The sequence below is a fragment of the Plecotus auritus genome (assembly GCF_963455305.1).
Source record: "Plecotus auritus genome assembly, chromosome: 10".
NCBI classification, from domain to species: Eukaryota; Metazoa; Chordata; class Mammalia; order Chiroptera; family Vespertilionidae; genus Plecotus; species Plecotus auritus.
Genome location: NC_137785.1, coordinates 3,946,658 through 3,968,536, shown reverse-complemented (window position 1 = coordinate 3,968,536; position 21,879 = coordinate 3,946,658). Strand labels below are relative to the sequence as shown.

At 58.1% G+C, this 21,879-nt stretch overlaps 1 protein-coding gene and 1 pseudogene across 2 annotated transcripts; both read right to left on the bottom strand.

Moving 5' to 3' along the window:
* Window positions 1-985: 985 nt before the first annotated feature.
* On the bottom strand, window positions 986-4,858 carry LOC308234890 (class I histocompatibility antigen, Gogo-C*0203 alpha chain-like). The gene is made up of 7 exons (XM_080643314.1): window positions 4,746-4,858; window positions 4,345-4,629; window positions 3,791-4,066; window positions 2,925-3,200; window positions 2,698-2,802; window positions 2,235-2,267; window positions 986-1,908 (listed from the first exon to the last, which is right to left on the bottom strand). The coding sequence occupies exons 1-7, from the start codon at window positions 4,816-4,818 to the stop codon at window positions 1,904-1,906; spliced, it is 1,053 nt and encodes a 350-aa protein (XP_080499440.1). The 5' UTR covers window positions 4,819-4,858; the 3' UTR covers window positions 986-1,903.
* Window positions 4,859-10,749: 5,891 nt separating this feature from the next.
* LOC308235290 (patr class I histocompatibility antigen, A-126 alpha chain-like) lies at window positions 10,750-15,203 on the bottom strand (annotated as a pseudogene). The gene is made up of 8 exons: window positions 15,110-15,203; window positions 14,711-14,995; window positions 14,201-14,476; window positions 13,334-13,609; window positions 13,108-13,212; window positions 12,632-12,678; window positions 12,409-12,517; window positions 10,750-10,984 (listed from the first exon to the last, which is right to left on the bottom strand). The product of its transcript is annotated as a patr class I histocompatibility antigen, A-126 alpha chain-like (transcript).
* Between the last annotated feature and the right edge of the window lie 6,676 nt (window positions 15,204-21,879).

Genomic DNA, 21,879 nt, shown 5'->3' with positions numbered 1-21,879 from the left:
CTTAAGCTAGCATTTCTTCTCACGGGTACAGAAATCCCAGATGCATCCCTCAATTCTGGGAAACGTTTCATTTGTCTAAATGTTAAATGATGGATTGCGAAATAAAAACATGGCAAAAATGAGACTTTTTAATAACATTCTCCAGTGGGCGTCCATTCTCCAGGATCGCCAAAAGACCTAGTAATTTTTTCATTACTTCCCTCTGTCCAGGGAATTTTCCTAGAACCTGTATTATTGGCCACGAGTACCACTCATATTCTCTCTCCCCCCATTCCCGCATTCTGTTTGTTCTGGGGAAACTCAGCAATCTCCTGGCCATCTATCATTTCTTTCTCATTAAATTAAATTAAAGTAATGCTTAATAAACTAACAATAAACAATAACTAATGCACAAGTATCTAATAATTTCCTGTTTAATATCTAGGACATAAAAGAGGTTGAATCTGCATTGACTGAATCTGGAGGCAGAAGGCTCACGCCTTTCCCTGGAGCGCCACCTTGTGTCCTTCTTGGCTGCGTACACTCCCTTTTAAAATGTCCTGTTCTCCCACAATTATAGCACCTTATATTCCCCACTGTTACAGCGGCAGCGAGTAAGTTTGCTTGAAAAGTGCCTGACCCCACGTTCTGACAAGCCTGAATTATTTCTGTAATGGTACTTTTTTTTCTCAGAGGCGTCAGGCATTTCTTACAATCAGCACTGGCATTTTCATAAGCTAAATGCTGAATTAAAATGTCTCTTACTGCTGAGCTTTTTTCCAGTTTTGACCCAATCTTTCCCCACATTCAAGATCCAATGTACCTTCTTCAGGAAACCAAAGGTTATGTTCTATAACATCATGCAAAAACTATAGGAGAATACCTCCTGACACTTTAATTTCTTTATTCTTAAGCATGCAAACCAAAAGTCTACAATAAAGTTTCTTACTTTTTTTAAAAATATATATTTTTATTGATATTTTACAGAGAGGAAGGGAGAGGGATAGAGAGCTAGAGACATTGATGAGAGAGAAGCATTGATCAGCTGCCTCCTGCACACCTCCCACCGGGGATGTGCCCGCAACCAAGGTACGTGCCCTTGACCGAAATTGAACCCGGGACCCTTCAGTCCGCAGGCCGACGCTCCACCACTGAGCCAAAAACGGTTTCGGCTTCTTGCTTTTTAACCGAATTCTGCCCCACTAGCCTGGCTTAAAAAAAGGATGTTCCCACCCTACTTACAGATCCCAACTTCTGCAGCTGGCTGTGGGCTTTGCACGTGGTGAATTTCCCCACCTATCCAGTGAATTCTTCCCCACCTATCTGGTGAAATCTTTTCTACCTTGCCGCCGAAGCTTCATTTTTCCGATCTAGACGAAATCTTCTCCTCCAGATGTCCCCTGTTGTGGCACCAGATGTGTGAGCCACGTCCTGTGTGGTTCAGGGTTCGGAATCTGGAGGAGGGCCGCGCGCAAATGACAGAGAGGAGACAAGAAATAATAATTTGGAAATACTGGGGGCCAGGCGGGAAGCCCAACACAACCAGAAGGACTTCCCCTGGTGCCCAGGCCTTGCCAACCTTTTATTCAACTTTGGACATACAAATAGCCCTTAGTCAGGCAGGCAATTCCGGTAACAGACAGAGTCTCTTAAGGGTCAGTAAATGTTAGAAAGATTTACTCTGAGACTGTTTGGTCAGGAAATTGCTTGAGCCATCACTGTCTGGACTCAACAATCGGTGCATAGCTCTGGCCCTTGCCAGGGCTCAAGGTTCACCAGCGTTCCGAGTTCCTTGTTTACACTTCTCTGACAGTGAAGACAATCGAAGGCTTCCTACAGCCAGCGCCCCAATCAGACGTTCCTGAGTCAGGATGTGGGAGGGTGAACACATCTTCCATCACTCAGTCCCCACAAGGCAGCTGCCTCACGCTGTGGAGGACAATCATCATGAACAGATTGAGGGGAGTTTCTGAAACTGGTGACATTCTCAAAGACCACTTCATGCTCACAATGTCCCACAGAATCCCTATGATCCAGTCCTCCCCTCTGCCCACCCCATCCGCAGATCAGGTATCCCCTTTAGAAGCCGAGAGAGACACATCAGAACCCTGGGCGCCGTCCTTGCCTGGGGTGGGCACACCGGGATGGGGTCAGAGCCCCAGGACAAGAGACTAAGGAGGCACTATGGGGTGAGGTCCTGCATGCCTCCCATAGGCACTGTCCCAGAAACTCAGGGGTCACCCCTCCATACTCACTGGCAGCCTGAGCGTAGCTCCCTCCTTTTCCACCTGCGGGAAGAAAACATCCCGTGAGAGACCAGGGAGGAGGCAGGGCCAGGAGGTCCTAAAGGAAGCCCTAGTGCTGGGCCCAGAGAAGTTTCCAGAACCCTGTGTATAGACCCAGGGCAGGACCAGGAAACCTGAGGAAAGTGCATGTGTGGGGACTGGACCCACCGCCCTCCTGGAGTCTGTGCTCAGCAGGGAACTGCCCTCTGACCTGGGGATGCTGGGAACGGGGTCCCCAACACCACCATCATCAGGTGGTAAGTGGGTCCCTCATTTTCCTATGGGCCTCACTAAGGAGTAAGTGTGAGCACAGAGCCCCACACTGGCCATCACACGCGTGGGGACGGTGCTTCCCGTGAATGAGGCGGGACACACGTCTACCAAGACTTGAACCCCCAGAGGGACAAGACACTCAGACCCCACCCCTGCCCACCTGAGCGCCTCCTCCCCCACATCACAGCTCCAGCCACAGCTCCCAGCAGAACCAGGCCCCCAGCGATGCCCATGATGATGAAGATGAAGGTGTGAGAAGGCGGCTCTGGGGGGAGAAGGGAAGGGAGGGTGAGGGACCTGACCCCAGGCCTCAGCCATTACCCCACTGAGGTCCCCCAGGGCCCCTGCTGCCCTGAGAAGAGGCTCTGTGCCCACAGCCCTCCTCACCCCATCTCAGGGTCAGGGGCTCCGGCAGCCCCTCGTGCTGCACATGGCACGTGTATCTCTGCTCCTCTCCGGGGGGCACCCCCACGGCCGCCCACTTCTGGAAGGTGCCGTCCCCCGCAGGCCTGGTCTCCACCAGCTCCATGTCCTGGGTCTGGTCCTCCCCGTCACGCTGCCAGCTCAGGCTGATGTCCGCAGGGTAGAAGCCCAGCGCCCAGCACCTCAGGGTGACCTCACGGGCAGACACGGAGTGGTGGGTCACATGTGCCTTTGGGGGGTCTGAGGGGAGGGGAGAAAATGCAGGACCTTTGCATCCGCCATGGAACACTCCAGCAGCGCCCATGTGACCATCCTGAGAGTGGACAGACACCTGGTTGGGGGAGGAGGCACACAGCCCACACACCAGCCTGGACAGAGGCACCTGGAAGGACCACCTAGTCTTTAGAAAGTTCTAGAATCAGAGAGACACAGCCCAGGGCAGGAGGCAGGTCTCTGAGGGGAGAAAAGGGATTTGTGGTCCTGACCTTGGTGGAGGCCACGTGACTCAGAAAGCTGGGGTCAGGCCTCAGACACAGGGGTGTGGGCAGCGCACAAGGCCTGAGAGAGAAGGTCCCCGTGGGTCCCAGAGCCCCTGCAGGGCCCATGGGAACCGCTGATGGGTCATTTCAGGGGGGTCTCCCTGCACCGCAGGAGAGCCTGCACCCCTACCTGTCCCTGAGAGGAGGGGGAGTCCCTCTGGTACCTGACCTGGACATCCAGGGGGACTCCCTTCCTGACCCAAGGAGGGGTGTGTGACACTGACCCCCTGTCCTGTCTCCTTGTAGGACCCCAGCCCGGGGGAGAGGAGGCGGCCCCAGGGCCCCTGGTACCTGCGCGCTGCAGGGTCTCCTTCCCTTTTTCCAGGTACATGCGCAGTGACTCCACACACAGGCCCTCCAGGTAGCTCCTCTCACGCTCTGCCTCACCCTCCACCTCCCACTTGCGCTTTGTGATCTGAGCCGCCGTGTCGGCCGCGGTCCAGGAGGTCAGGTCCTCGTTCAGGGCGAGGTAGTCGGCGCCGTCGTAGGCCCACTGACTGTACCCACGGAGGAGGCGCCCGTCGGGTCCCATGTCGCAGCCAAACGTGCACTGGTAGGTGTGAGACCCTGACCCCGCCCCGAGGTCAGCCCCGCCAGCCCCGAGGTCAGCCCCGCCAGCCCCGAGGTCAGCCCCGCCCCGCCCCGAGGTCAGGCCCGCCCCTCCGGACCCCCGGGGACTGAATCAAAACTGAAAGTGAAATCGGGTCCAAGCCCCCGCCAGCTCCTCCTGGGTCGGGGCCGGGTGTGTCCCTCCGCCTCGGGGTGACTCTGGGACCCAGACCCTCGGGGCGACCCCGGCCCGTCCGTGGGGAGGGGGGTCGTGACGGGCCAGGCGCGCGGCTCACCGTCCTCGCTCTGGTTGTAGTGGCCGCGCAGGGCCTCCAGGTTCCCTCGGTAAGTCTGTGCGGCTGCCTTGAAGATCTGGGTCTGCTCCTCCCAATACCCCAGGTACACCTGCTCCACCCACGGCTGCTGCATCCACGCCGCCCGCGGCTCCGCCTTCGGACTCGCCGCGTCGGTGTCGAACCGCACGAACTGCGTGTCGTCCACGTAGCCGACGACGATGAAGTGGGGCTCCCCGCGGCCGGGCCGGGACACGATGGTGTAGAAATACCTCAGGGAGTGGGGGCCTGGGGGGCGGACGGAGGGCAGGGCCGGGGCTGGACACGCGCCTTCCCGGCCCCGCGCCCCCGCCGGGTCCCCTCGCTCCTCCCCGCACAGCCGCCACCTCCGACCCCGCACTCACGGGCCCAGCATGGGGTCAGGACCAGCGCCCCCGAGAGCAGCAGGAGGAGGGTGGGGGGCCTCATAACCCGCATCCTCTGCGCCGGGGGGGACCTTCTGAGTCCTGGCGCTTCCGCGGAGGAGTTATAACCTGAGCCGCGGGGACGCTGATTGGCTGCTCTGGAAACGGCTCAGCCAATGGGAGTGAGGAGTGGGGCCGCGTCACGAGTATCCAGGAAAAAGGCGCGGACACAGATTGGGAGAAGAGAAGTGAAACCAGGGCGCTGGGGAGTCCCCACCACGGAGCTGCCCCCCCCAGACTCCGTCCCCTGCTGAGACCTGAGCGCAGGCCTGGGCCCTTGACTCGGTCCTGACCTCCCTCCTGCGCGGAGCGCCCGTCACACTGACCCCGAGGCCTGGCCAGGCGCTGTGCTGTTCAGGGACTTTCCAAGGTTTGGGGTTCACCATCTCTGTGCAGAGGGAAGCGCCCCAATAATCCCGCTTATGTGGTTCCGTCTGTCACAGTCACCACTCACGGAATCACACAGGTTAAACAATTACTATTTTTTTATAATATAGTTTTATTGATTTTAGATAGGAAGGAAGTGAGAGATAGAAACATCAATGATGAGAATCAGGGATCCGCTGCCTCCTGCATGCCTCCTACTGGGAATTGGGACCACATCCCGGGCATGTGCCCTTGACCTGAATCAAACCTGGGACCCTACAGTCAGCAGACCTATGCTCCATCCATCCAGACAAACTAGCTAGGGCTCAATTTTTTAAAAATATATATTTTATTGATTTTTTTTACAAAGCGAATGGAGAGGTATAGAGAGTTAGAAACATCTATGAGAGAGAAACAGCTATCAGCTGCCTCCTGCACACCTCGTACTGGGGATGTGCCCGCAACCAAGGTACATGCCCTTGAGGGGAATTGAACCTGGGACCCTTCGTTCCACAGGCCAATGCTCTATCCACTGAGACAAACCAGCCAGGGCTCAATTTTTTTTAAAAACTAAACATGGGATCCCATGAGAAAGAGGCTAGCCCCGCTCACACACATGATCTCCCTGGTACATGACACTTGGGATGTGGCAGAGGGTTTTCTGTGTACTTCCCAGGTCATCACATAAGGTTATTTTAATCCTCCATTTTTATTAAAGACAGTTAAGAAATTAATCTATTTGTGTAATGAAGGCAAGATACATTTATCTTCCTTTGAATAATATTTTTAATTTTTTAAATATAGTTGATGTACAATATTGTATTACTTTAGGTGGACAAATCTGTGGTTAGACATTAATAGAACTTATACAGGGATTGCCCCATACATGTAGGACCATGTGACCTCACATGTAGCTGTTACAACATGAGTGACTGTGTTCCCTGTGCTGTGCTTTCCTCCCCATGACCACACTGTAGGGACCGTGTTGTAGTTCCTCCTTCTCCACCTGCTCTGCCCAGTCCCCCGCCCTCCGGCAGCCAGCAGTCTGCTCCCTGTGGCTCTGAGTCTGTGGCTGCTGTAGGTTCTGTTGGGCTGATCCCAGGGGCTCTGAGTGCCGGCTGTGGGGAGGGGGGTCATTGTTCTGTGGTTGTGGGCGGATGCAGGCACCGCGTTCACCTTTGGGGCATCTCCACCAGAGACCACGATGTTTTAAAATGTAGATGGAAGGATGAGGCTTCAGTGAACAGAGTAATTTCACCTCTTTCCACCGCGTTGTTTAAAGGGAAACTGGTTCTGTTCTCTGTCTGTCTGTCTTCTCTCTGCAGGGCAGTGCTGGTGGGAGGAACGACGATGGAGGTCGGGTGTCAGCCCATTCGTGCTGAGCTTGGCCTCAGCGCCCCTGTCAGCGGAGTGAAAAGGCCAGGATGTCCTTCATCTCCTGCCAACAGTGTTGACCCCACATCCCGGGAAAGGCTCTCAGAGACTGCAGGGTTCCACGGACCACACTTTGAGAAAGGTTGTTCTGGATAAACCAGGGAGAGAATCCCAACCATCCCTGCCTCTGCCCCTGCCTTCCCTTCCCAGAATCCCTCTCCCTGCGGGGTGTTCCCTGCACCCCACACTGAGCTTAAAGCACTCTGCCTGGGACCTTCCAGAAGAGAGCTCACCCCTGGATCGGGGAGAGAGAGAGAACCATCAATGGGAGAGGGACCCCGACTGGCTGCCTTCTGCAGGGGATGGAACCTGCCCCCCAGGCCTGGGCCCTTGTTCAGGAATCCCACCTGCGACCCCACAGTGGCCGGCAGCCGCGCTATCCACTAAGCCACACCCGCGGGGGCCACAGCGTATTTTCCAGGGAACCATTTCTAAGGCTTTTTAAATATAACTTCCCTTCAACATTTTCAGCGGCAGCCCTGACCGGGTGGCTCAGTTGCCTGAGCGTTGTCTCCTACACCCGAAGTTTGATTCCCACACGGGGCACATACCTAGGTTGGGGGATCGATCCCCCAGCCGGGGCTATGGGAGGTAAGGGATAACTATTTGTCTCTCACCTCCATGTTTCTCTCTCTCCTGTCCTCTCTCTAAAGAGCCAGCCCCTCCCTTCCCGCCCAGCTCAGTGCCCCCCCTCAGAGCCTGGCTGTGTGCACAGGGCGACCCTGGGAGGCGCTGCCCTCACACCCCTGCCTGGCTCAGCGCCTCCCCTCCTCAGGCCTGGCCCCTGCCCTCAGGGGGCCCCTCACCTTCTGCTTATGATGCGCCTCTTGCTCACTTTGCGTTCATTCGTTTAAAATGTTAAAGTAACGCCCTGGCCCGTGTGGCTCCGTGGACTGATGGCAGAAGGGTCCCAGGTTCCATTCAGGTCAAGGGCACAGGCCTGGGCGGCAGGCTCGGTCCCCAGTGGGGGGCGTGCAGGGGGCAGCCGATCCATGGTTCTCTCTCATCATTGGTGTTTCTCTCCCTCTCCATCTCCTTTCCTCCTGAAATCAATAAAAATATATTTAAAAAAATTTATAAAAAGAGGGTTGGCTGGACGCGACTGTTGGAAGGAGGAGGAGGGCGAGGGGGAGCTGGGGACCAGCGGTGAAGGCCCCCCAGACCTGTGAGGTTCTGCGCGGTCGCTGTGCCCGGGCCCCCGCGGCCCCAGCGGTGACCTGATGGGAACAAGCGGGCCCCACGGGGCGTGTCCGTGTGAAGAGGGCGCGGGGGCAGCGGAGCGCGGGGTGTGGGGGGGGCTCCCCTGGGGGCTTCTCTGCACGGGGTGTCTGGGACGCGGCCCCCTGACTCTGACGCGGGGTCCCCATAAAAGGAGGCTCCCGTCCGTGGGGGGTCCCCCTTCCCCTCAGAGTTTATAGGACGTGACGAGGGGCCCCCATCCCAGGGCTCAGCGCCAGGTCCCCCCAGGCCTGACACCCCCCTCCAGGCGCTGGACCCGAGGGACCCGGGAAAGATCGCGCTTCCCAGGGAGAGGCCGCACCCCCCAGCGCTTCCCTCCCTCCCGGGGGCGGGGCTCCCGCAGCCGCTCCCGCAGCCCCAGCGCCCCCCCTTCTCTGCTGCCCACAGAGGGGAGGCCACGTGCAGCGCCAGGACCTGACAGGGTTCTGGGGGCGGGGGGGAAGCGGCCCCTCCTCCTGCTCCAACCAGGGCGCAGGGCCTTGCTCAGCCGCTTGGCTGCAGCCTGTCCCTGGCGGTTGGGAAAGTGAGTCCCCGCTGGACGGAGCCCCCGCCTGACCCCGCACTGGCCCGGGACCCGCAGGGAGGGGAGCCCCGGGAGAGGGAGGGGGCTCCTTGCGGGGCCTTGTCCTTGCAAAGCGGGCTGGGCCCCGGAAGGGGAGACACGGGGGTATGAGCTGAGCGCCCCCTTAGCACCGACCGCAAAAAGGTCTATTATTACTATTATTACTATTATTATCATTATTATTATCTTTAAGTTAAGAAATCCTCTCGTTTAAAGGAGACCATTTTTATTTTATTTTATTTTCCTTTTAAAATATATTTTTATTGATCCCAGAGAGGAAGGGAGAGGGAGAGAGAAACATCCATGATGAGAGAGAATCCCTGATCAGCTGCCTCCTGCACGCCCCCCACTGGGGAGGAGCCCACACCCCGGGCCTGTGCCCTGGACCCTTCAGTCCGCAGGCCGGCGCTCTATCCACTGAGCCACACCGGCCGGGCGGGAGCCCACCTGCAAAGCCCCACGGGGCACCTGCGTGGCCGGTTCACAAAGCCCAGGAGGGAGGGAGGAGCCACCACCTCCCCCTCGGAGGCCCCGCAGCCCCCCTAAGGGCTCCGCCGTCTCATCCACCAGGAACCCAGGGGCTCTGTGGGGACCCCAGGCCTGGAGCCCCACATGTCAGATCCAGGGGCAGCGGGAGACCACGTGTCACTGAAGGAAGGAGGGACCGTCCTGCGGAAGGACAGACCTGCCCGAGGCTCAGCCCCTGCGCCGGGAAGGGCCGCTGCCCAGTGGCCGCGGGTGGAACGGCCGCCCTGAGGCCGGAAGCAGCCCTCCCTCACCCAGGGGGACCGAAGGGCACTCACGTCCAAGAACAAACCCTGAGATGCGGCTCAGGGCGCGGCCTGCCTGGTTCGGCGCTCGGCGGACGGCCTGGCCCACAGTGACTGGCCAGCGCGGTGGCTGCTGCTGCTGAGGCGGAGGCCGCGGAGGAGGTGGAGGCCGCGGAGGAGGGGGAGGCGGAGGCCCCTGCGCAGGGGGTGGGGGGGGGGCGCCCTGAGCTGAGGTCCATCCCCAGCTGCCCCTGCGGAGCCCCCAGGAGCCCCGGAGCGCGGCCTCGAGCAGTGGCCACCAGGCCCAGACCTGCAGGTGGAGGTGGGACCTCGGGCAGCGCTGTCGGGGCCCTGAGTGCGCAGAGCTTCGGGCCTGAGCTGCGATGTGTCCTGGGGTCACAGGCCTCGCCTCCGGCCGCGGGGCGCATCCTCAGCTGCTGCTGCCCGGCCCCCCTGGCCCTTCCTCAGGACACCGTCCCGCACAACAGCCAGCCGGACCCTCTTATTTTAAAAAATATGTTTTTATTGATTTCAGAGAGAGGAAGGGAGAGGGAAAGCTGGAAACATCAGTGATGACAGAGAATCCTTGATCGGCTGCCTCCCGCAGGCCCCACACTGGGGACCCAGCCCGCAACCCAGGCCCGTGCCCTGACCTGGAATCAACTCAACTACATAGGTCAACGCTCCACCCCTGAGCCACCGGCCCAGCCAGCCTGATCTTTTTAAAAGAAAGGACCAGACCATGTTGGTCTTTGCTCAAAACTCTCACAGTCACAGCTCCTCCTCGTCCCCAGCCCCCCTGAGGGGCCATGTAGCTGACTCTTCCCACTGCACTCTGCCTCGGCCTCACCGGCCTCCGGCTGCTCCCAGCACACACTGCTCCCTGCCCAGTGCGTTTGCGCTGGAGGCCTCCCCGCCTGGGGAGAACTTGCCCCCCAACACTCACGGAGAAACGCTCAGCACCTTCTCATCTTTCCTCAGTCACCTTCCCAGCCCCACTGCCCTGGCTCAGCCGATGAGCATCAACCTGTGAGCTAGGAGGTCATGGTTCCATTGCAGGTCCGGGCACACGCCCAGGTTTCAGCTCAATCCCCCATGGGGGGGGGGGGGGCGTGTGGGAAGCAGCCAATCATTGATTCTCTCTCATCATTGAAGCTCCTCTCTCCCTCTCCCTCTCCCTTCATCTCTGAAATCAATGAAAATATTTTGTAAGAAGTCCCCTTCCGAACGAGGCCCCTGCTGACCACCCACATGGCAATATCCCCCTCTCCCAGCCACTTCTGCTCAGTGGAGAGAGTGCAGCCCTCGGACTGAAGGTCGCAGGTTGTAAGCCGGTCAACGGCATGTACCTCGGTGCAGGCTCCATGCCATCCCCGTGCCGGAGGTGACAAATAGATGGGTCTCTTACATGGATGTGACTCTCCCTCTGCCTCTCCCCTCCCCCTCCTCTCTCCTTAAAAGTCCATGGAACCATATCCTGGGGTGAGGACCACAAACAAACAAAAAGCCATCTTCCCTCCCCCACACCCCAGTGGATCCCTCTCCCAGTGCTCCCCTCATTCCAGCAGACGCCTCACTGGCTCTGGGGGAACATGCAGCTGGTCTCTTTGCCAGAGAGCATGCGCGCTGTGAGGCCGCAGCGGGGCCTGCGCTCAGCGCCCTGAGGTGCAGCTGCCTCACTTCCTGAGCCTCCCAGACCTTGTGGGGTCCAATGGAAGGTGAGACCTTCCACCAGCAAGTGGCTGGTGACACGGGTGACAGTGAGCATTTCCACAGTGAAGCGCATGGTAATTAAGGGGGACACAGTACTGTTTAGACGGGAAACTCTTGGACACTCAGTAGAGGACGGTCCAGCGTAAGCAGAGCGTTTATGTCCAGGAAGAAACCCACGCATCTGAGCCCGGTGTGTGCCGATGTTAGAATTGCTGTGGGGGCAGGACCCGGCCTGAGGTCCCTCCAAGGTCCGTGTGCGCTCCAGAGGGGACAGCAGCTGTCACACGGTCACCAAGTCCTGGCTGAGGGGCCACCATCACAGAACCCGTCCCCGTTCCGGACACAGTGACCTCATGGCTGTAGCCCCTGCACAGCTGTCCGGGGGCGGCTGCAGCTCAGGGTGCCTCCCGGGGCCGTCACCCCACCTGCACGTCCACAGCGCTGCTCCCCCAAACCTACAGCAGCCTCTCCCCCCACATCCGGGTCCCACTGGGCTCAGCACTAGAGGGAAGGACGGAGAGAGGGCGGCGGGCAGAGCACAGTCCCAGCAGGAACTGAGCTCAGAGGGGGAACCCGCTCCTGCTAAGTCCTCGGAGAGCTCAGGGACAGACGGAGAGCAGTGAGGCCCAGGAGGAGGTGAGAACAGGGGACTGAACAGCCATCTCCACACGAGGGGCTCCTGTGCACGGGGACCCCGGGCCTGTGGGACAGTGACAGGCAAATGCCTGCTGCTGCTGTCAGAGGGGGACACCCAGAGAAGGCGACCAGAACTCACAGCCAAGAACAGGAACAGGCCTCACACCCACCAAACAAAGAAACAAACACCCAGGACAGGAGGGCGGAGGGCGGACCCAGGCCTGAGCCCAGGCTGACCTGCCCCAGGAAGGCCTCGCTGTCCAGGGTCCTGGAGATTCGCTGCATTAGGACACGTGACAAGGCCTGGGGATGTGAGTCCCTGTAACCACAGGTCCTGGAGGGACAGGGTTCCACTGAGGGACAAGGTCAGAGGAGCAGAAAGGTGACCCGGCCGAGGAGTAACCACGTCAAAGCCCACGATGCACTGAGCATGCTCCATCCTCACAGCCTCTCTTGTCTCCAGCTGTGACTGGCTTGGCAACAAAAACTCGTGGGCTCCATGAAGGTTCAAGGTGCTTCCATTAACTTCCTCTCAGACTTTCAGCCATCCTTCAATGAACCCATCAACCCTTCATGGCAAGGAATGAACAGAGTCACATCCAGAATCTCATTTCAACCCAGAGCAGGAAGTTGCAGCTCAGAGCCCCAGGGAGGAAAGTCAGGGATGGGGATGAGGAGGGCCCAGCCTTCCGCTGAGGACATGACAGTGTGGGCAGCAGGGCCGGGCCAGCACTGCAATCAGAGGTTCCTGAGTTAGGAAGTGAGAGCGTGAACACACCTTCCATCACTCAGACCCACAAGGCAGCTGCCTCACGCTGTGGAGGACAATCATCATGAGCAGATTCAGGGCAGTGGCTGTAACTGGTGACATTCCCAAACCCACTTCATGCTCACAGTGTCCAACAGACTCCCCACCACCCAGTCCTCCCCTCTTCCCTCACCTCCCCACGGCAGGTCTCACCTTTAGAAGCCGAGAGAGACACATCAGAGCCCTGGGGACACACCAGGATGGGGTCAGAGTCCCAGAGCAGAAGGCTAAGGAGGAACTATGGGGGAGGGGCCCCCCATTGCTCCTGTCTGCACTGTCCCAGCGTATCAGGGGTCACCCCTCTATACTCACTGGCAGCTTGAGCGTAGCTCCCTCCTTTTCCACCTGCGGGAAGAAAACATCCCGTGAGAGACCAGGGAGGAGGCCGGGCCAGGAGGTCCTAAAGGAAGCCCTAGTCCTGGGCCCAGAGAAGTTTCCAGAACCCTGTGTATAGACCCAGGGCAGGACCAGGAAACCTGAGGGAAGTGCATGTGTAGGGACTGGACGCAACGCCCTCCTGGAGGTCTGTGCTCAGCAGGGACCTGCCCTCTGACCTGGGGCTGCTGGGAACGGGGTCCCCACCCACCACCAGCATCATCAGGTGGTAAGTGGGTCCCTCATTTTCCACGGGCCTCACTAAGGAGTGTGAGCACAGAGCCCCACACTGGCCATCACACGCGTGGGGACGGTGCTGCCCATGAATGAGGGGGGACACACGTCTACCTGGGCTTGAACCCCCAGTGGGACAGACACTCAGACCCCACCCCTGCCCACCTGAGCGCTGCCTCCCCCACATCACAGCTCCAGCCACAGCTCCCAGCAGAACCAGGCCCCCAGCGATGCCCAGGATGATGAAGATGAAGGTGTGAGAAGGCGGCTCTGGGGGGAGAAGGGAAGGGAGGGTGAGGGCCCTGACCCCAGGCCTCAGCCCTGACCCCACTGAGGTCCCCCAGGGCCCTCCAGCCCTGTGAGGAGGCTCTGTGCCCACAGCCCTTCTCACCCCATCTCAGGGTCAGGGTCTCGGGCAGCCCCTCGTGCTGCACATGGCACGTGTATCTCTGCTCCTCTCCGGGGGGCACCCCCACGGCCGCCCACTTCTGGAAGGTGCCGTCCCCCGCAGGCCTGGTCTCCACAAGCTCCATGTCCTGGTTCTGGTCCTCCCCATCACGCTGCCAGCTCAGGCTGATGTCCCCAGGGTAGAAGCCCAGCGCCCAGCACCTCAGGGTGACCTCACGGGCAGACACGGGGTGGTGGGTCACGTGTGCCTTTGGGGGATCTGAGGGGAGGGGAGAAAATGCAGGAACTTTGCATCCGCCATGGGACACTCCAGCAGCGCTCGTGTGACCATCCTGAGAGTGGACAGGCACCTGGGTCGGGGAGGGAGCACGCTGCCCCCACACCAGCCTGGGCAGAGGCAACTGGAAGGACCTCCTAGTCTTTAGAATGTTCTAGAATCAGTGAGACACAGCCCAAGGCAGGAGGCAGGTCTCTGAGGGGAGAAAGGAATTTGTGGTCCTGACTTGGGTGGAGGCCACGTGACTCAGAAAAGCTGGGGTCAGGCCTCAGACACAGGGGTGTGGGCAGCGCACAAGGCCTGAGAGAGAAGGTCCCCATGGGTCCCAGAACCCCTGAAGGGCCCATGGGAACCGCTGATGGGTTATTGCAGGGGGTCTCCCTGCACCCCAGGAGAGCCTGCACCCTTAACTGTCCCTGAGAGAAGGGGGATTCCCTCTGGTACCTGACCTGGATATCCAGGGGGTCTCCCTCCACGACCCCAAGGAGGGGTGTCTGACACTGACCCTCTGTCCTGTCTCCTTGTAGGAGCCCCAGCCCCAGGGAGAGAGGGCGGCCCGAGGGCCCCAGGTACCTGTGCGCTGAAGGGTCTCCTTCCCTTTTTCCAGGAAAAGGCGGAGCCACTTCACACACTCCCCCTCCAGGTAGCTCCTCACACGCTCTGCCGCACCCTCCGCCTCCCACTTGCGCTTTGTGATCTGAGCCGCCATGTCGGCCGCGGTCCAGGAGGTCAGGTCCTCGTTCAGGGCGAGGTGGTCAGCGCCGTCGTAGGCGTATTGACTGTACCCGCGTAGGAGGCGCCCGTCGGGTCCCATGTTGCAGCCAGACATCTCCTGGAAGGTGTGAGACCCTGACCCCGCCCCGAGGTCAGCCCCGCCCCGCCCTGAGGTCAGCCCAGCCCCGCCCGCCTTGCGGGGCCTGAATCTAAAGTTAAAGTGAAATCGGGTCCAAGTCCCCGCGGGCTCCTCCCGAGTGGGGACCGGCGGGTCCCGCCGCCTCGGGGTGACGCTCGGACCCGGACCCTCGGGGCGACCCCGGCCCGTCCGTGGGGATGGGGGTCGTGACGGGCCCGCGCGCGGCTCACCGTCCTCGCTCTGGTTGTAGTAGCCGCGCAGGGTCTTCAGGTTCACTCGGAAAAGCTGTGCGTGTCCCTTCATGTTCTGCGTCTCCCGGTCCCAATACCCCGGGTCCTCCCGCTCCACCCACGGCTGCTGCATCCACGGCGCCCGCGGCTCCACCCTCGCACTCGCCGCGTCGCTGTCGAACCGCACGAACTGCGTGTCGTCCACGTAGCCGACGGAGAGGAAGCGGGGCGCCCCGCGGCCGGGCCGGGACACGATGGTGTAGAAATACCTCAGGGAGTGGGGGCCTCGGGGGCGGACGGAGGGCAGGCCCGGGGCTGACACGCGCCTTCCCGGCCCCGAGCCCCCCCGGGTCCCCTCGCTCCTCCCCGCACAGCCGCCCCCTCCGACCCCGCACTCACCGGCCCAGCTGGGGGTCAGGACCAGCGCCCCCGAGAGCAGCAGGAGGAGGGTGGGGGGCCTCAGGACTGCCATCCTGGGCGTCGGGGGAACCATCTGAGTCCCGGCGCTGCCGCGGAGGAGTTATAAACGGATCCGCGGTGACGCTGATTGGCTGCTTTGGAAACGGATCAGCCAATGGGAGTGAGGAGTGGGACGCGTCACGAGTATCCAGGAAGGATAAGCCGACACAGGTTGGGAGAGGAGAAGTGAAACCAGGGCGCTGGGGAGTCCCCACCACGGAGCTGTCCCCCAGACTCTGTCCCCTGCTGAGACCTGAGCGCAGGCCTGGGCCCTGGACTCGGTCCTGACCCCCCTCCTGCGCGGAGCGCCCGTCACACTGTCCCCCGAGGCCTGGCCCAGGCGCTGTGCTGTTCAGGGACTTTCCAAGGTTTGGGGTTCACCATCTCTGTGCACCTCACACAGGAGGGAGGCTCCCAATAACCCTGTTTATGTGGTTCCGTCTGTCACAGTCACCACTCACGGAATCACACGGGAAACAAGTATTAATGCACGTCGCATGCTCACTGCCCGTGAGAGGGGAACAGAGGCATGTTTTTATGGAAAACACCCATTTCCCAGAGAACAAGGAGGAGAGAGGAGGGACCTGCTCCCCTTTCACATCCTCCCGTCTCCCTGGGAGACGCTGGGTGTTCGCATTTGCTTCTGCGTTTTATCTGTTATTGTGGCTGCAGCTTCTTAGGACACAGACGGCCTCACAGAAATGGGCAGGAGCAGCGTTTTCCTGACCTTTTCAGGTCAGTGTGGGTGCTCACCTGTGACAGTCACTGCAGCTACACAAGTGGTCGTTGCTGAAAGGTCTCAGCACAGTGAGACCTGAAACCATATTGACTGTATTCTTCTTGTTTTAGTTTTTTAAATATATATTTTTTATTTCAAGTAGGGAGAGAGAGAGAAACATCAATGATGAGAAAGAATCATAGATCGATCCCCTCCCTCCTACACGCCCCACACTGGGGATCGAGCCTCTAACCCCGGAATATGCTCTGACAAAAAGGTGAAGTGTGACCTCCTGGTTCATAGGTCAATGTTCAACCCCCGAGCCCCGCTGGCTGGGGAATATTGAATATTTCCTGTTCTGTCATCACCGTCCCCAGGGCTGTCTTGCTGGGTGGCTCTGTCCTCATGCAGGTCAGTTAAAGTGATGTCTGTGTCTCTAAGTCCCAGAGCCCTTCCCGTGCTGGTGCATTAATCACCGTCATCAAAGCTCACATGTGAGTCTGTTCCCACAGAGCCCCTAGGAAAGTGTGTCCGCACTGGGGAGGGTCTAGCTGATGTGGTGGGACACCCCTGTTCCAACTTCTGGTTTTCTCTCGGGGGCTCACATTTCATCAAGACAACAGGCCTGTCCGTGGTCCCCTGCCAGGTGACATTTCCTGAAGGGAGAAGCTCATGTTCATTTTTAAAAAATACATTTTTATTGATTTCAGAGCAGAAGGAGAGGGCGGGAGAGAGAGAGAGAGAGAGAAACATGATTGATGAGAGAGAATCTTTGATTGGCCCCCTCCTGCTCACCCCATTGGGGATTAGGCCCACAAGTCGGGCATGTGCCCTGGACTGGAATCAAAGTTGGGGCCCTTCAGTCCGAAGGCTGATGCTCTACCCGACGTGCAAACCAGCCTGGGCACTCACGTTCCTGTTTGAGAAAGTGTGTGCCAGTTCACCCAATCTCAGCAATCCTATTGTCTGTGTCATTCATTCTTTCAAGTAAACAGGGCCAGGCCGGTGTGGCTCAGTGGCTTAGCATTGACCTCTGAACCAGGTGGTCAGGGTTCCATTCCCAGTGAGGGCACCTGCTGGGTTGCAGGCTCCATCCCCAGTGGGGGGTGTGCAGGAGGCAGCCTACCCACGGTTCTCTCCCATCCTGGATGTTTCCATCTCTGTCTCCCTCTCCGTTCCTCTCTGATATCAAATTTTTTAAAATATATTTTTATTGATTTCAGAGAGGAAGGGAGTTGGACATAGAAACATCCATAATGACAAAGAATCAAGGACCTGCTGCCTCCTGCACGCCCTCTATTGGGAATTGAGAACACATCCAGGGCCTGTGCCCTTGACCTGAATGAAACCTGGGACCCTCCAGTCCGCACACCTATGCGCCACCCACTGAGACACTCCAGCTAGGACTCAACTTTTAAAAAGTAAACATGGGATCCCATGAGAAAGAGGCTAGTCCCGCTCACACACATGATCTCCCTGGTACATGACACTTGGGATGTGGCAGAGGGTTTTCTGTGTACTTCCCAGGCCATCATGTAAGGTTATTTTAATCCTCCATTTTTATTAAAGACAGTTAAGACATTAAACCATTTGTGTAATGAAGGCAAGATATATGTATATATCTTCTTTTTAAGAATATTTTTTTATTTTTCAATTACAGTTGATGTACAATATTGTATTAGTTTAGGTCGACAAGTCTGCGATTAGACATTCATAGAACTTATACAGGGATCGCCCCATACATGTAGTACCATGGGACCTCACATGCAGCTGTTACAACATGAGTGACTGTGTTCCCTGTGCTGTGCTTTCCTCCCCATGACCACACTGTAGGGACCATGTTGTAGTTCCTCCTCCTCCACCTGCTCTGCCCAGTCCCCCGCCCTCCGGCAGCCAGCAGTCTGCTCCCTGTGGCTCTGAGTCTGTGGCTGCTGTAGGTTCTGTTGGGCTGATCCCAGGGGCTCTGAGTGCGGGCTGTGGGGAGGGGGGTCATTGTTCTGTGGTTGTGGGCGGATGCAGGCACCGCGTTCACCTTTGGGGCATGTCCACCGGAGGCCACGGTGTTTTAAAATGTGGATGGAAGGATGAGGCTTCAGTGAAGAGAGTAATTTCACCTCCTTCCACTGCGTCGTTTAAAGGGAAACTGGTTCTCAGAAAACTATGGTACATCTACACAATGGAATACTATGCTGCCGTAAAAAAGAAGGAATTATTACCATTTGTAGGCACTTGGATGGAATTAGAGAACATTATGCTAAGTGAAATAAGCCAGTCAATGAAAGAAAAATACCACATGATCCCACTCATTTGGGGATAATGAAAAACATTATAAACTGATGAACAAAAAGATAGTTACAGAGGCAGTAAAGCATCAAACAGACTGTCAAATTACAGTGGTAAGGTCAGGGAGAGGTGGGGGAAATAAGAGATCAACTGAAGGACTTGTATGCATGCATATAAGAGTAACCAACGGATGCAAAACATTGGGGGGTGAGGGCATGTATGGGAGTGGGGTGGGGGTGGGGGGCAATGGTAAGATATGTACACATATAATACCTTAATAAAAATTTGAAAAAAAAAAAAAAAAGGGAAACTGGTTCTGTTCTCTGTCTGTCTGTCTTCTCTCTGCAGGTCAGTGCTGGTGGGAGGAATGAGGATGGAGGTTGGGTGTCAGCCCATTCGTGCTGAGCTTGGCCTCAGCGCCCCTGTCAGAGGAGTGAAAAGGCCAGGATGCCCTTCATCTCCTGCCAACAGTGTTGACCCCACATCCCGGGAAAGGCTCTCAGAGACGTCAGGGTTCCACGGACCACACATTGAGAAAGGTTGTTCTGTATAAACCAGAGGGGGTCTCCCAACTGTCCCTGCCTCTCCCTCCTCTTCTCTTCCCAGAATCCCTCTCCATAAGGCGGATCTTGCGCCCCAAAACTGAGCTCACAGCATTGACCCTGGGACCTTCTACAAGAGAGCTCACCCTGGAAATCCACAGGGAGAGCCCTCAGCCTGGGAGGTGGGGGGGGGGGGGACAGGGGTGTCCCCTCTGGGACAGGGAGCAGTTTATGCCTGAAGACACCAGTCCCACAGACCCCTCCTGTGGCGTCTACACCCCAGCTGAGTGAGCGCTCCCATCCCACACAGACACCTGACGTGTCTGTAGGAGCAGCCATCTTGGCCCTTTATTTTATTCCTTTTAATTAAAAATTGTTGTTATTGATTCAGAGAGAGAGGACGGGAGAGGGAGAAAGAGAGGAACGGGGATGGGGAGAGAAGCACTGATGGTTGCCTCCCCCACACGCCCTGACCAGGGGTCACACCTGAGACCTTCCAGTGCCCAGGACAGCACTCACCCTGAGCCCCCTGGCCAGTCCGGGCCCTTTTATGCAAATGAACCCCGTGCTCAGCCCTGAGGCCCCGCCCACAGCGGAGCAGTCTGTCCAGCAGCACATTCTGTGAGCCAGGACTCGCTCTGCACCGCTTTCTCCCACGTGGCGGCCACCAGCTGCCGTGGCCACTGCGCCCCTGACACGTGGCTCCTGTGCGGAGCAGGGACTTCCCTTCAGGGACCTGTCATCCAGCCGCCGGGGGTCGTGTAGCCGCCCCATGAGACGGCGCCCGGCTGAATGCTCTCAGTGTCCAGTCTCTGCCCCGCAGGCCCCGTGGGCTCACAGACGGATGAAGGTGACCGTGTCTGCACGTGGAAGCCACGGGGCTGCATGTGTCACTGACGCCAGTTGTGTGTGTGGGTCTCAGTGATCCTCAATCCCAGCTGCCCAGGAGCGTGTAATTAACACGCATGTAACACCGAGCACACAGGCGTGACCTCAGATGAGAGTTAGCGCCCTCAGGGTGTAAGGGCTCACAGCGCCCCTCCCTGCAGCCTTCCTGTGTGCGTCCCCCGGACCTCGGTGCTGTGTTTGGTGACCCGGTGACAGGAGCAGGCACAGCAGGCTTTCCCGCAAGAGAAAGTGTCTGTTGAACCAGCAGGCGCAGCTCCCTGGAGGCCCCGCACATACTTAGAGAACAGAAATCGGAGAAGGTCACTGTAGATTCCACCCTAGAACCCCTTACCTGGTGCTCCTCCCCTTAACTGCCCCCAACACTCTAACAGCCCCGTTTCCCTTCGCCCTGGAATGCTCTCCCACAGAGGACATTATATGTGAAGCGTTTACAGTTGTGGAAAGAGAATTTCTCAAACCAACACCCAAAGATGGAAACCAGGAAGGAAAACATAAAACTTGTCCGTGTCAACTTCACACTCGAGAGAGACAACCTCAGGCCCAGAATCAAACTCAGAGGCACCAAGATGTTGACAGAGAAAGGGCCCCGTGGACCAGTGATCCTCAGCCAAAGCCCAGGGGGACCCCGGTGGGCAGGCGAGGTGGGTTAGTCATCATTGCTGGGGGAGATCGCGTCCCTCGGGGGCCATGGGGCATCCTAGCGGGAAGGGGGAGATGGGGCACATCTAGGAGGTGGGCTCTGGATGGCGACCTGGGGAGGGTCTGGGGAAGCAGGCTCATCGGATGGGTGGTGTCAGGGGGGCAGTGCTGTGGGTGGGCAGCTCAGTGACTGTCCAGGGACAAGGCCGCCAGCAGCAAGGATGGGGGGCAGCTGGAGAGAAGCAGCCTTGCTGCCGTGAGCCCGCGCAGGGGGCTGTGTGGTCCTCTGTGAGCTGTGCGGGCCTGTGTGTGTCTGTGTGTAGACGCAGGGAGGGTGGTATGGCTCTGTCTCCCTTGTCATGGCCTCGGGACGGCGTGTCTGAGGGTGACACTCTGAGAGGTGACTCGTGTCCAAAGGGAGAGGAACCCGGTCCCGCTGTGAGCTCCGGGCCAGCTCCCCACAGCACTGAGGCCTCGCGGGTCAGGCCAGGTCCCGTGGGGGCTGCGTGTCCTTCTCTCCGAAGCCCAATGTCTAAAAGCATCCACAGCCCAATCCGCCAGTGAAGCACGTGAGGGACAACGTGGGGAGAAGAAATGCGGATGTCAAACACCTGTCTGTGTGACAGACACATGGGGACAATAATGAGAACGTGGAACAAGAGAAACAGGGATGAAATGGAAATCCATCGGTTTGGGGAAGGTGGAGGAAAGGATGGGAGTGGGGGCAGAGGGAAGGGAGACACCCTGTGGTGCAGGCGGAAGGAGGTGGATGCACACAGTTTCTAAGGAAGCTTTTCCCTCAAGTCCCCGCCATTCAATGTGCTCACACTCCCCGGGGCTGGTGGCCTCAGGGGGCTGAGCATCGACCTATGAACCAGGAGGTGAACTTATGAAGCAGGGTCAGGGCACAGGCCCTGGTGACCCTCCCCATCCCCAGCAGGGGGCGTGCAGGAGGCTCATGACTGACTCTCATCACTGATGTTTCTGTCCCTCCCTCTCTTCTTCCCTGAAATCAATGCAAATGTATTGAAAGACGCAGTAATAAATGTGCTCACATTATGCATAGAAATGTCTCTCTTGGGCATTTATCCTGAGAAAATAACCACCTGTGTCCTAAGAACACACCCATTGAGGGGTTTTTAAGCAGTTTTTACTGCACTCAGGGCACTGAGACAAGTACAAGTAACCTTGTAATGAAGACGCCGTGTGGGTCCCTCACAAAGGAGCAGGCACTGTGGCATGGAGAGACTCACAGGTGACTGACATACAAGTCGGGACAGAATTAAGGAGCACCTTGCAGAGGGGCTGCGTTTTCCTGTGAGAAATGCCGAGTTTTCCCAAAACCAGTGAAACCCAGCGCTCTCACACACGTGCGCCCTGGACAGCGTTGGAGAGAAGCGTCTTCCCTTCCTGCTGTGAGAGGGACAGACGCCATCGCCTCCACTCAGCAGCCTGTGCCACCACTCGCCTGCCCCCAGGCCTGGCCCTCAGCGACCATTCCCCCAGAAATGCCAGCGCAGCCTGACCCTGAAGCAATGTTTTGTTCTTAAAGTTCCCGCCTGCGGAGAAAGGAGCCCTTGTCCATCTGACCAGCCATGGCCTCCCTGCTCCCCACGCAC